The 14,178-nt window shown below is 45.0% G+C and overlaps 1 protein-coding gene across 1 annotated transcript in view; it reads left to right on the forward strand.

Annotated features, from left to right (window-relative positions):
* scn4aa (sodium channel, voltage-gated, type IV, alpha, a) overlaps positions 1-14,178 on the forward strand; it is a gene marked incomplete at its 3' end in the record, with an annotated part of 112,566 nt that overhangs the window by 49,410 nt on the left and 48,978 nt on the right. The window contains 1 exon segment of the mRNA XM_084323065.1: positions 7,201-7,662. Within this exon segment, the coding sequence (XP_084179191.1) occupies positions 7,201-7,662 (462 nt within the window).

Below are 14,178 nucleotides of genomic sequence, written 5' to 3' on the forward strand. Positions count from 1 at the left end.
CTGTTACTGTCGTGAAGTATGTCCAGATGGGCTCCATCGCACTTGGTGCACCTTTTCTTTAAGCGGCATTCGGCTGCCATGTGTGAGCGCGCACAGCGAAAGCAGCGCTTGTTGGACTTTATCCATTGACTGGCTTCCTCCGCGTTCAGCTTGGGGAAGGAGTCACATTGCGCTAGCCAGTGTTCTTTCTCACAGTAGGGGCACACTATCTTCCACTTCTCCGTTCTGGAGGGGGTACTGTGGCTCCTGCTGCTCGGTACTGACTCCGATTGGTGCATCACGGTTACCGATCTTCTTCCATCATTTAGTCGTCTGGTTCCTTCTCTGGAGCCAGGGGTGCTCCGTCCGAATGTATCTAGCCGTAGGCTGCTGACTTCTCTCGCCAGGAAGTCTGCTAGATCGAGGAGGTTCGGTTCGGGGCCATTCGGGTCTCTGTGGTCCCTCTGCCGCCTAAAGCGCTCCTGACGAGCGGGCGGCAGCTTCTCCAGAATCCTTTCCACATTTGAGTTGGCGTAAAGTTCATGCCTCCCCTTCTCTCTTTGCGCTCCCAACATCCCTACCAGGGACTGCACTCTGATGGACAGGTCGTCCAGTGCTCGATTGTCTATTGCTGGGGGTAAGCGGTCGATGTGTCGGATCTCCTGGATCACGTAATCCCATATGCGCCCATACCTCTGGTCCAATGCTACCAGCGCTGCTGTGTATGGGGTGGTGGAAGTCGCGTAGGCGAGCGCTATATTATGTGCGCGGGGCACCTTTAAGTGCTTCAGTAGGATGGCGTATTTGTGGCGTTCATCCAATACATCCACCAACATGGTCTCCAGACACATGCGGAGTTCTGTATACTGGGCCCGGTTCTCTTGGGTGAAGTCGGGTACCATAGGCGTGCCAATGTATGACGCTGACTGTGGATACATCGGCGAGCGTTGGGGGAGAGGCCTCCTAGGCGAGTCTCCTCCCGCTCCTTGGTATGGGCTGGTACCGGCAGTGTACCATGGCCCGCTTGTCCAGGTGCTGTTCCTCGGTGCGGGTCGTGCGTCGTGCTCACCCGTGTATAGAGTCGGGGGTCTGTAGCGCAGCTCCGCGGGAGTATAGCCTGGGCTGTACCGGACCTCCTGGTCCGGTAGAGTACTGTGCTGTCTTCGGGCGTGGTTCTCCTCCTCTTCCTCTTCGTCTTCAGTTAGGTCATCCAGTGCTTGTAGTCTCTGGTTTAGCCTCTCCACAGGATATGCTGCTCCTTCCCGGTTGCTAGGTCTCGCTTGGACCGGTGGGGGGAGGTGGTCTGTGGGGGATATAGACCTCGTCTGTTGGTCAAGTTCAGGGTTGTTTACTCGGCTAGGGGATGCCGCCCTGGAGGTGTGTCTAGACGAGTTCCTGGAGCCTCTGGCGGAGGGAGAGGGTGTTGTCCGTCTGATCAGCTGTTCTATTAGTTGCGACTGCTGTCTGTCGCGCGCTGCGTCCCGTTGAGCACCGGCTCGTTCTCGGGCCACATTCTCTTCCATCTGAATGCGTCTTATTTCTAGACGTATCTGCTCGTGTTCGCTTCGCTGCTGGATCTGCAGTCGGTCGCGTTCAGCAGCGGCGTTCAGGCTGATGAGGAAGGCCTGCTGTAGGGTCCTCTCTGCCTCGCTAGGAAAAGGCGGTTGTATAGGGGAGCCTTCCCTCGGGGTACTCCTTGCGGAGCCTTGGAGCTCTATCTCCACGGTGCTCTCCCCGTCTTCTTCCGTGCCGAGTTCTCTCTCGGTAGCGTTGTATTCCTCCCGGGACTCATCTGGGACTACTTCTTCAGTACTGGCGGGGTGTGAAGTCATGTCTGGTTCCCACTGGTCCCCACCGTGAACTTGGTCAGTTACATTAGAGCCCGTAGGGGCCTCTATGGTCGGGGTAGTCTGGGCGTTGGGGTTAGACATACTTTTACTTTCTAGTTTTACCGCGTTTACTGTTAGTAGAAGACTAGGTTGTTGACTGACAGCGTAAGCCTCTAAGTACTGAGGGAGCCGTCGTTCGCGCTGCGGGCGTTGGTTAGGAGGATCGTTTCGTGGAGTGTTCATCATAGGCCATTTCAATATTAATAACACTATATTAATATTACACTAATTACCATCCGGCTCGAAGGACCAATTGTAACTGAGGGGTACAATTCCCTGACTGTATTACTAGATATGATACTTACTACCACTACCTTTGTACTTAATATTCGGCCACCCAGTACACGGCATAAATATATTATGATGAACACTGTCACGTAGATGAAACGGATCCAACACAAATGTACGAATTAGAAATAGGTCTTTATTTCTACACAGCGATGGTGTGTAGAACAAGCACTTAATCAAATCAATCACATTTATGAATGGAATTAGTATGCACTTTTATGGCAAGAGTATTCGTCGGTATATCAATAGAGAATGTCCAATCTCTGAAGGCGCAGGTGGTACATATACGACCTGGAATAGTTTAAGGAATAACAGCAATGATACTTTAATGATTATATACTGGACACACTAGAGGGGGTTAATCCGGTCGCTTGTAAGCCGACAGGAGTAGGAGGGGGGGGGGGGGTAGAATCCGACTGCCTCATCCGGCCAAGGGTATCCCAGGTGAACCCACTGTAGTGCCGTTCAATGCGCCGGCGATCCTTGGACCACAGATGAAAGCAGGGGGACTCTTTGTGGGCCGGCTCTCTCCGGTCCACGGGGGAGAGACGTGAAGCGACCTCGTCTTGCAGAGCGTCTCCTCACCTTGCGTCCTCTCCAGGGGGGGGGGTTCCAACACACGGCAGTGTCGGGGGTCTTTATCCATGGAATAATCAAAGTATACAAAGCATAATCCGTGCCTGGGAAGGCGGGCTGTCGTCGGTAGAATAATCCGGTATACAGGTCCACTCGCTCGTCGGCTCTGGGGCTCCTCGGGTGCAGCTTCACGTGGGGTCAACCACCCTGGGTAAGCAGCCAGTTCTCTGCCCGAAACGATGGGGTACTGACTACGGTAGTATTCTCACCGCACGAAGCACTATATATTAACAGACTATTATTAGCTTAATAGTCTACGTCCAACTCGACGATATAGTGCCAAATATGACTATTCAAATATTAATATACACGATGTCTCAATACCGATGGTAGGCGAACTTGGCCTTACTCCCACACGTGGCGTCGCGGGGAGGCTTTACGTCTGTGACTCTATTGGAGGGTAAGAAACTGGACTGAAAAGAAAGTCCTACTTTAGTAGCGCAGTATATATACGCACTATGAACAAATAGTCCCATTAGTGGTGCGGTAGCCAGATTCCTACGCGGAACTAGGACTTGTTCGTACATGTGGAGCGGTACGTTTGAACTGGGTCTGAGGGGTATGGCAGCCTGGCACCAAGGTCTCGACCAATAGTAGAATGGAGACTATTATGGGATGTTCAGTAGGCTAGAATGGATATTCAATGCATATTGTACAAGGAATATACAAGGGATATCAGGGAATATTAGAGAATATACAAATACAATTAAATATATATATATAAATAAATATATATATTCGGTTTAATCTGGCCCTTCACAACAATAACGATAAGACATTCAGAAATAATAAAAATAACAATACAGTACAAAAACATACGGCAACAGTAACAGCACTAATAATAATAACAGTTATGGTTAATTGAAAGAATGAATGCCTCATATGCCTGTCCATTACAATGCACACATGTATGTGTAACGGTTGTGACAACGTCACCTCAAACTTCGATGCCCCGAGTGGGAGTTGAACCCCGGTCTCCCACACCGCGGGCAGCAACACAGACAACGTCTTTTGAGGATGTGAGAGTGAGTTTAACCCATAGCACCGCTACTAACCCCAGCCCTTCTTGACTGCGCTTCACAATACCATCCGTTACACTCACCCTCGCAAACTCACTCCACTCCACTCCACCCAAGGCATCCGGGTCAATCGGCACCATTTTAATGGTTGTGACAACGTCACCTCAAACTTCGATGCCCCGAGTGGGAGTTGAACCCCCGGTGTCCCACACCGCGGGCAGCAACACAGACCGCTATACCAAGAGGCAAATTCACTCCTAAGTACTGGGTCTATGCGTCTTTTGAGAGTGAGTTTAACCCATAGCACCGCTACTCACCCCAGCCCTTCTTGACTGCGCTTCACGATACCATACGTTACATATGTACTTGAGAGAGTTCACGTGCTAAACCTGTTCAGATGAGGACTAGTGCTACTCAGACTTGGACCATAGTAGACATCAATAAGGGAGGTGCTGGAGCATGCAGATCATCTTTAGTCAAAGTCAGCTTTATTGTCACCTCTCGTAATCTGCAAGACATACAGAGACATGCAATTGCGTTTCCCCCTTCCCACGGTGTATATAAAAAACAAGATCTAATATAAATATAAAGTAACATATAGTACAATATAAACCTAAAGTAACATATGGACAGTATACAGTAACAGGACTATATACAATGTAGACAGTAGCTAAAATGTGTAAATAATAGAGGTAAACGAGAACTTAGTGCAAAACTTTTAGCAGCAGTGGTACATAGTAAGTATGAATAATAAATAATGGCAGTAAAATACAATAATACAATAATGGCAGTAAAGTGGCAGTGAGATGATGGATATGGCAGTAAACAAATATGATGTAAACTAAATAAATAAAACTAAATAATGGCAGTAAGTAAAGTGGCAGTGAGTTTGTAAAGTGGCAGTGTGTGTCTGTGTGTGTGTCAGTGGGGGGGGGGGGGGTTAGTCCAGAGTCTCTGTGGGGGGCAGAGTAAGAGAGAGGAGCCCAGATTATGTGGGGGCAGGTAAGAGAGGGGGGGGGGAGCTGTGTGTGTGTGTGTGTGTGTGTGTGCGTGTGTGTGTGTGTGTGTGTGTGTGTGTGTGTGTGTGTGTGTGTGTGTGTGTGTGTGTGCGTGCATGCGTGCGTGCGTGCATGAGTGTGTGAGTGGTGGGCACGGGGGGGGGGGGGGGGGGGGTGCTCTTAGTCCAGGTACTGTGGTGGCAAGGTAAGAGGGGGGAGAGCTGGGAGAGAGTTCAGCTTCCTAACAGCCTGGTGTATGAAGCTGTCTTTCTGTCTGCTGGTCCTGGCTCGGAGGCTCCTCATTCTCCTCCCGGAGGGCAGGAGAGTGAAAAAGGGGTGGATGATGTCGCTTGCGATGTTTAGTGCTTTGCGGGCCAGGCGTGTATTGTAGATGTCCTGGAGGGAGGGGAGAACATTTACTTTAGACACATTTTTAGAAGAATGTTTAATATCGTGCAAAACAGTGTCTTCTTCAGAGTGATACATGGTATGATTTTTTGCACCCAATTAAAAAAAATTCTCAAGATGATCCATGTGATCAAGTTCCTTCCTTTTGTATGTACTTAGGCCTCGAGAGCCCTTCTGTTGCCGGCAGACACATAAAAAGGACACACTTTACGAGCGCACAAAAAAGAAATTCACATGTGCGGGTGCAGACAAAAATCTTCACAAGCACGCATGCTTCACCAAAGCTGCTGCTCCTCCATCCTGGGGGAAACACTGCACATTATGTTACAACTATGTGACTTTGGAAAATATGGTGTGATCTATTCAAAAGTATCCACTATCCAGCCAGGCCGGCCTTTTAAAATGCAGAAATCTGAATGCACCATTCACCTCCTATTCTCATTCCAAAATAATTTAGAAAATCCCTCGTCCCTGCGCTCATCTCGGTTCTGTTCTGTTCTGTTCTGTTCTGTTCTGTTCTGTTCTGTTCTGTTCTGTTCTGTTCTGTTCTGTTCTGTTCTGTTCTGTTCTGTTCTGTTCTGTTCTGTTCTGTTCTGCTCTAAGTCAATGTAACACCAATAACTCATGACAGTCTGTCGTATGGAAAGAGTTTTGAATCCATTTATCCATCCAGAATGCCCCATCATAGTCTGTGTACCATACATTTCATTTTATAAACAAACCGATATAATTACAAGAAAGTGAGAGGTGAATCAGCTATTGTTTTCAGGCACACAGAATATTCCTTAAACAAGATTTTAGGCACTCAGCTGAAATTAAGGATATAATAAGGGGATTATAAGGATAAAACCACTGATACATTGATATGAATGTGGAAATACAGCTGTGTCGATCTGTAAAAGTAAAATTAATATCAAGTTCTATTTCTATATAAATCAATTATGTGTTCATGTATTCGATTTATTAATAAACAAACAACACTCTAGACTAATAACACTTAAAATGAATCAAATTGAACCGAACCATGGTGAAAATTTAAGGTTTTACGATGCATAGAATTCTTGCCTAAGTAATGGGAATAGAAATGGATGGTTGGATGGAGTCGTTACAGCCCTACTTGTATGCATGTTTATGGGATATATAACATGGCTAACAACAGATCCACATAGGTTGAATAACCAAGTTCACTTTGAATTGAATATCTGTTTTACGATCTCGGAGAGACCTGTGGATTTCTATGTTGTGTAGTAAAATTATTGTTGCTATCGAATCGAAATTGTCGCCAGAGCCTAAAGTACGCCCTTCCGATGCCAGGGTGGAATGGGAGCGCTGTGGCTCTCTGTACCTGCCTCACTACCTCCGCTTTATCTTCATAAGTTGTCCCTCTGCTATAATATACCGTACTCCTATTTGCTCTTTCCTCTAATTCCTCATCTCCTTTTCCACACACCCTGACAACTCCCACCCTTGCCACCGTCCCGGGAGGCTAGTGTTCTGCGCGGCTCAGCCCTTTCCTTCCAGCCCCCCGCTGCTGCTTCGCGGCTCCCCCGCTGGAATGAGAGCGATCAGCGCACCGCAGGCCCATGTAACCATGATATCCCTCTAAACCCGGGAAATCGGAAGCGAGAAAAGGACTAACAGGTTTTAAGACACTAAAGATAGCCGCCTCTCCGGCAGGCAGACAGCGTCTTTTTATTGATGTACCATCACGACACCAACTTGATACGCGTTGTGTATCTGAGCCACTCGGTTTGCGTTAAGATAGGATCACCGTGACCCGACGACGTGAGCTACTTCACAGGCTTTATTTGATGAGGTGTCTTGAAAGTGTTTTTTCCATTATGTCTTGACCGTTATGTCTTTGTTTCACATTCTTCTGTCTCAAAGTACACCTCAAAATGGACAGGTTGTCCTTCGAAACAGTCAAAGCAAAAGAAAGTACTCCATCCCTCCTGCTCGTTCACGCTGTGCTTCCCCCCCCAGGTCCTGAACCTCTTCCTCGCCTTGCTGCTCAGCTCCTTCAGTGGAGACAACCTTTCAGCGGGAGATGATGACGGGGAGATGAACAACCTACAGATAGCTATCGGCCGGATCACCAGGGGTGTCAACTGGGCCAAAGCTTTCCTCGTTGGCACAGTTTTACGGCTGCTGGGCAGGGAGCCCATGGAGACTGAGGAGGGAGAGGGCAACGATGTGGACCCTAAAGACGACGCCATTGAAATGAACCACTTGGACACCGGTCAGCATTTAAAAATGGCAGATGGGATAGCTAATTGTTTGGTCGAAGGCAGGCCCTCTGGATTTATAGTGGATGTGCCAATTGATGTGCCAATGGCCCCGGAGGAGTCAGACTTTGACAATGTGGACGATGACGATGAGTCAGACTTTGACGACGAGGATGATGATGACGAGGATGAGTCTGGGTGGAGAGAGGATCATCACAAGGTAGGAACAATAGACACAGAATACATGAACAATTAAAGATATGAAGACAAGCTTTCATGATAGGACCAATAATGTTCTGTAGATATAGGAGAAATAAACACGATATGGAGACACGTTTTCATGATAGTACCAATAAGGTTCTGATTAGCCTCTTATCCACAGCCGTGCCCAATAAGGACCAGGCCTGTTGGTGCTTACTCACAGCCACCCAAATGTGTTTCAGCAGCAAGATATTTGGATTCATGTTGACCGTGACATTGATAATTTACTACTATGGCATTGTACATTCTATAACTAATAAAGTAGTCACCAGTATATGAATTTAGGCTATGTGTTGCTGACAACAAATATTGCTTCAGTATGCCTTTCAGTGGATCGCATATGGATATTGTACATGGTGTTATTTTTGGTTACGGAGTGTTAAGTCTGACTGAGCGCCTGGCTTAGCCTGCGTTGGCAGAGCCATCAATAAGTAGCTGTCCTTGAATCAGCCTGAAGTCTTGATTAGTCTATATTTTCACATATAGGAGTGAAAACTGAATTAAGCCATCTTATTCAATGTTTGTCAACGTGAATGCCTCTAAATCCAAAGCTATGTTGGAAACTAGAAAAGGCTTTATTTATTTTATAAAATTTGTTAAATCTGTCACTAATACCACTTTGTGGACTTTTGGTCAAACTTTACTTAACCCTTTCACTACCACACTACCAAAGGGTTAACCCTTTCACTGTGACACTACATAAGGTTAACCCTTTCACTGCCACACGACACAGTGTTAACCCTTTCACAACTACACTACGGTTAACCGTCTGTAGTGTGGTAGTGAAAGGTTAACCTTCTGTAGTGTGGTAGTGAAATGGTTAAAGGTATAATCTGTAATGCCGTCAAACAGCAACCTCTAGGCAGAAGAGTCCCTCTTGGTATTGCACTTTGTTTACTTATTTTTTTTGCTTTGGTCTGATATGTGGGTTGGAGTTTATCAACTTATTTTACTGTGAATTTCTCCAGATCTCTCTTGGCAGAGCCTGAGGTGTGGCCAGCAGTAGCAACCCCTCCCCCCAATTCCCACTTAACTCCAATCCACAAACGTAAACAAAACACAATAACAGGCGGCTAGGTGGTGCAGTGGGCAAGGCGCTCGCCACCAACGCAGGAGATGCTGGGTTCGAGCCCAGCTCTCGGCCTTGCTACCAGCTTGGCTGGTCGTTCATACTAATACAATTGGCAGTATTAGGGGGTGGGAAGCTGGTGGGTGGGGATCGGACGTTGTGGACAGCGACTCCTACAGGTCGGTTGGTGCAGTGGAATCAGGAAGCAACGGGGGCGGCGTGTCCCTCCCACACAGACCCTTGCCGCTGAGAGATTGTGCTGTTCAGGTGAAAAGATGCGACGGCTGCCTCCTCGAGTACTGGAGGGGACACGTGATGCAAGGCTTCGTCCACATTGCAGCCGGCTTGTGGGAGGCATGGCCAACAGCGTTCGAGACAGGGGATGGTAGAATTGGACAATACGAAATTGGGGAAGGGAGAAAAATAGAAAATGGGGAGAAAAGGTAGATCAAATAAATAAATTAAAAAAAACACAATATCAAATGGGGCTCTTTTACCTAGAGGTCGCTGTTTGACGACATCACAGATTCTACCTTTAAGGGGACACAATAATAACGATTATGTACCTATAGGAACTAATGAGGAGCTTTATGTTAACAACCCTTTGATTAACCATCTTCTGTCATGACCACCATCTCAAACCTTGGGGGCGACAGTGACTCAGGAGGTAGATGTGTCCTTGAGCAAGACACTTAACCCATAATTTCTGTGTAGGTTGGCACCTTGAATGAATGAATAGGTGAATGTGAGAAACTGAATTGTAACACACGTTGGATAAAAGTGCTATATATGATTGATTGATTGATATTTAATTAAATGTTCTTACATACAGATGTATGCCCAGCCCTATGGGCTTACAAGACACATAAACAATAAGTTAAGGGCTCTACACTAACCCTTTTCCCAAGGAGCACATAAATAAAAAGATTTAGGAAATTCAGGAGCACAGTGAACATTTTTCAAGTAACATACTATGCATACTAAGGGACAAACATCTGTGCAATAGCTGATAGCACATACCACCATAATCACACATTAGCCCATGCCTACTAGACGCAAGGGATATCGGTTGTCAAGCTGCTTTTGTATGTTATAGTGTTGTCACAATACCAACATTTTCCCTTCGATACAGATAGATAGGAAAGGTAATGGAATATATTATTAGATGACAACATGGACAATTTTTTATACAATTCTTTAATTCATTATAATTTAAACGCTATTGAAACATAAATAATCAAAATTTATAAAATGATTCTGTTACAGCTGCTGAGCTATATACTATATTAGCTACTGTCCATCAATATCTTAATTTTGAATAAAATAGGTTCAGGATAGAGATAGATGTAGAGAGGGAGAGGGAGAGAGCGACACACACACACACACACACACACACACACACACACACACACACACACACACACACACACACACACACACACACACACACACACACACACACACACACACACACACACACACACACACACACACAGACTCTCAGCCCCCCCTTCCCTCACTATGCCTCTGAGCGTTCCCAGTGATAGCTTACAGTTAGCGTTAGCAGGTTAGCTTAGTTAGAGTTAGCAGATAACATTACAGTAGTTGTACAGTAGTACAGTCGTTTTTAGCGCAACGTGGGTATACAGGAATGGCGAGGATGCAAAGCATGTTAGACCATTGGAACCGTTGCTCACAGAGTTTTCGTTGCACATAGAAACAGTGTGACTCGTGAGATGAGTTGTTACAGAGCTGGTCTGAGTGGTCCATGCTGCTCTGTGTCTATTATGAAATGACAATGTGCGTTGACATGCCCACTACGCAAAACGATTACTCGCACACTGTGCTCCTAAATGATTTTTGCCGGTTTGCACAAATACATTTTTAGGGGCAAATGTGAGTGAAATGCTCGCACTGTAGAGCCCTAGACTATACATAACAATAATAGTCCATGGGCCAGAGGCCAAAATTTTACATATAATTTTTTCAAATATCTATGTCTGTAGATGATATTTTTGTATGATAGCCCTTCCAGAGTGGTAGCTTTATCATAATTATCAAGTCATGACGTATACCTACCCCCTCAGGAAATTGCATTTCAGATGCTGGTGCATATCCTGCTTTAGACTCACGTAGAGGACATCTGTCAATGTTTCACAATATTGTGTTTGGTATCATTTTAAAGGGGACTATGTCCTCTTTCATTCAAGCTAAGATGTGAATCTTTCTGAGCAATATAGAGGTCACTGGAGCTCTTTGTACAGTCAACAACACACATTTCTACACGATTTTCGCCTAAATGATATACTATATTTTAGCCTTGTGTCATCTAGGAGCAACAGAGACACAAAATACAATATCTACAACACTCTCAGGACCATACGGATTCAGGAAATGTATAATATGCCTATACTATTTCATTGTTACAGGTCATTGTGAGCCTTAAATTAGAAAAGCAGTAGTAGGCTCCTATTAAACTATACAGAACAGCCACTATACTCTAGAGTAGACTCTAGATGGAAACATACAGTAGGTCCACCTGCATAGGTTTTTTTCACCACCTGTTTTTTATTAATCTTTGAAGTGTCTATTTTATGATTCTGACAGGTAACAGGTTGGAATAATGTCCCATGGGGTTTATTTTTAACCCTTTATTACACCTATTCTGAACCAAAACCTGAAAAATAAGAAAAAGAAAACAGCATAACTTTTTAAGTTAACAACATATAGAGACAAGTTAAAACATTTTCCCAAACAAGTTTGACCCAAGGAATTCAGTACAATTGTTATTTTAAAGATTCAAACACATCTTGATTAAATTTCAGGACAAAAAAGGCAAAAAACGCTGAAAAAACATATATCACATCTCTATTTTCCCTTTTTACTGAAATGTAGTGCATTGGACGAGATCGATTTAGCTTAGGTTAATATTGGAAATAATATTGTGATAAAGATTGTCTCCATGCTGTTATGCCCTAAATATTATAGTTTTGCATAAACAATTATATAGAGACAAATTAACACATTTTCCCATGCGATTTTGATCAGTGATTTCTTATTTATTTTTATTTTTTTGATCTACTTTTTTCTCCCATTTTCAATTTTTCTCCCATCCCAATTTCGTATCGTCCAATTCTCCCCTCCCCTGTCTCGAACGCTGTTAGGCCATGCCTCCCACAAGCCGGCTGCAATGTGGACGAAGCCTGATTTATTTATTGTTAAGGTTCAAACTATATGTTTTCATATGCACTGGATATCATGGACTGGATATCTTCTTTGTTGACACAACATTCAAGTCTTTTTTTCTATTTGTATTTTGTACCCTAAACTACTAATCATCATCATCATCACTAAAACAATTGTCAAAGTCTATCTCTTCGATCTCCATCTCTTCCTCCGCCTCATCACACTTGTACTCTCCATCCTCCTCATCCATGTTATTTTTTGTGTAATCTGCCTCCTTATCAAGAGCTTCTTGCTCTTCTGACTCCACTTTCTGGGCCAGTACCTCAACAAGAGAAGGACGGAGGATGAGTCCAACCGTCCAGACAGGTTCTAACACCTCCTCATCCATTGTTTTTCCCAGTCCATACTTTGATCATAGGCTTTGGGCCTCTTGAATATTGGCTGTTCTGCTTTTTTGTAGCAGGCGACTATGAAGTTGGCTCGCTGTACATGTGGGATGAGACAGACCTTGGGGGGAGGCAGGCGTTCAATGTCTACTTTGTAGTTTGCATCCAGGACTTTATCAGCACCCATCATTTTCTGCAGCATCTTGGCTCACACAGCATCAACTGACTTCATCCGACCATGGCCATCCATAATGCATGTGAAGGACTCCATCTCCTGTTGGAGCTCATCTGTTACCAGCGACAATGTGCCAAGCTGACTAAAAGCCTTCTGGAATCTAGGGTTCTTCTGCAGATTATTCAACGGATTCACCTGTCTCTTTCCTTTGAAAGCGCTGCCACAGTCATCCCCAGAAAAGTCATAGTATCCCAGCAGAGTGCTGCAGTACTCTGAGTCCAGAGACTCAGCCAGTTCGGACACATGTATTAGCTTGCAGTGCCAAGGTGCCAGTGCCATGGTCCAGGTATCTGGAGAGGTTGGTCATGCTGACATGGTAGAGGAGGGTCATCAGTATATAGAGAGGTTGGTCATGCTGACATGGTAGAGGAGGATCATCGGTATATAGAGGTTGGTCATGCTGGTAGAGGAGGATCATCAGTATATGGAGAGGTTGGTCATGCTGACATGGTAGAGGAGGATCATCAGTATATAGAGGTTGGTCATGCTGACATGGCAGAAGAGGATCATCAGTATATAGAGAGGTTGGTCATGCTGGTAGAGGAGGATCATCAGTATATGGAGAGGTTGGTCATGCTGACATGGTAGAGGAGGATCATCAGTATATAGAGGTTGGTCATGCTAACATGGTAGAAGAGGATCATCAGTATATAGAGAGGTTGGTCATGCTGGTAGAGGAGGATCATCAGTATATAGAGGTTGGTCATGCTGACATGGTAGATGAGGATCATCAGTATATGGAGAGGTTGGTCATGCTGGTAGAGGAGGATCATCAGTATATAGAGAGGTAGGTCATGCTGACATGGTAGAGGAGGACCATCAGTATATAGAGGTTGGTCATGCTGACATGGTAGAGGAGGATTGTGACGTACGTGGGTTGGTCATTATCATTATTACTGTATTTTGGAAGACCATGTGAACATCAGATTAGTATCATGAGTATGGGTTATGTTGTTCTTGGTTGTGTGATGTGTCATCTTTTAATTCTGTTTCTTCTCTCTTTTTCCCAGAGACCACTCATCCTCCTGATTGAGCTGATTGCACCTGCTTGATTACACCTGTGGGCAGTTAGTTGGATGAGTGGATATAAACTGGAAGATGACACACACACGGGGCCCTCATTTATGGAAGTCACTGCCACGTTTCAGGGCAACACTGTGTGGCTGGGTGCCATTTATCACATTGAGTGTGGATTAAACCCCATAGCTGTGGTGTCCTATGATGGGCACGTGGTTGTATTGGCTATTAAGTGTTTGTTTGTTTACATGTATGTATTGTTTGTCCTCCCCTACCTTTTCCCCTTTTTGCATTATGGTGGAGGTTTAAATCCCTATCACCATAAATATATAATTTACTATTTGGAAAACATCTTGTGTTGTGTCTTCTTTTACCTATACCTGGGACCTTGATTTGAACGCATTTACTGAGAGAGGCTGTTTTTGCTCATGTGCCGCCCTCCAGTTGTTATTCTTAGACCTTCGTACATGACATGGGGTCTCGTTAGTTTGCGCAATTGTATGGTTCCTTGTTGGTAAAATAACGGGGTGCCTTGTCGATTGGAGCATGTCAGGTAAGATAAGATAGCGTTTTCTAATTGGT

Source organism: Notolepis coatsorum, assembly GCF_963971535.1.
Source record: "Notolepis coatsorum genome assembly, chromosome: 10".
NCBI lineage: Eukaryota > Metazoa > Chordata > Actinopteri > Aulopiformes > Paralepididae > Notolepis > Notolepis coatsorum.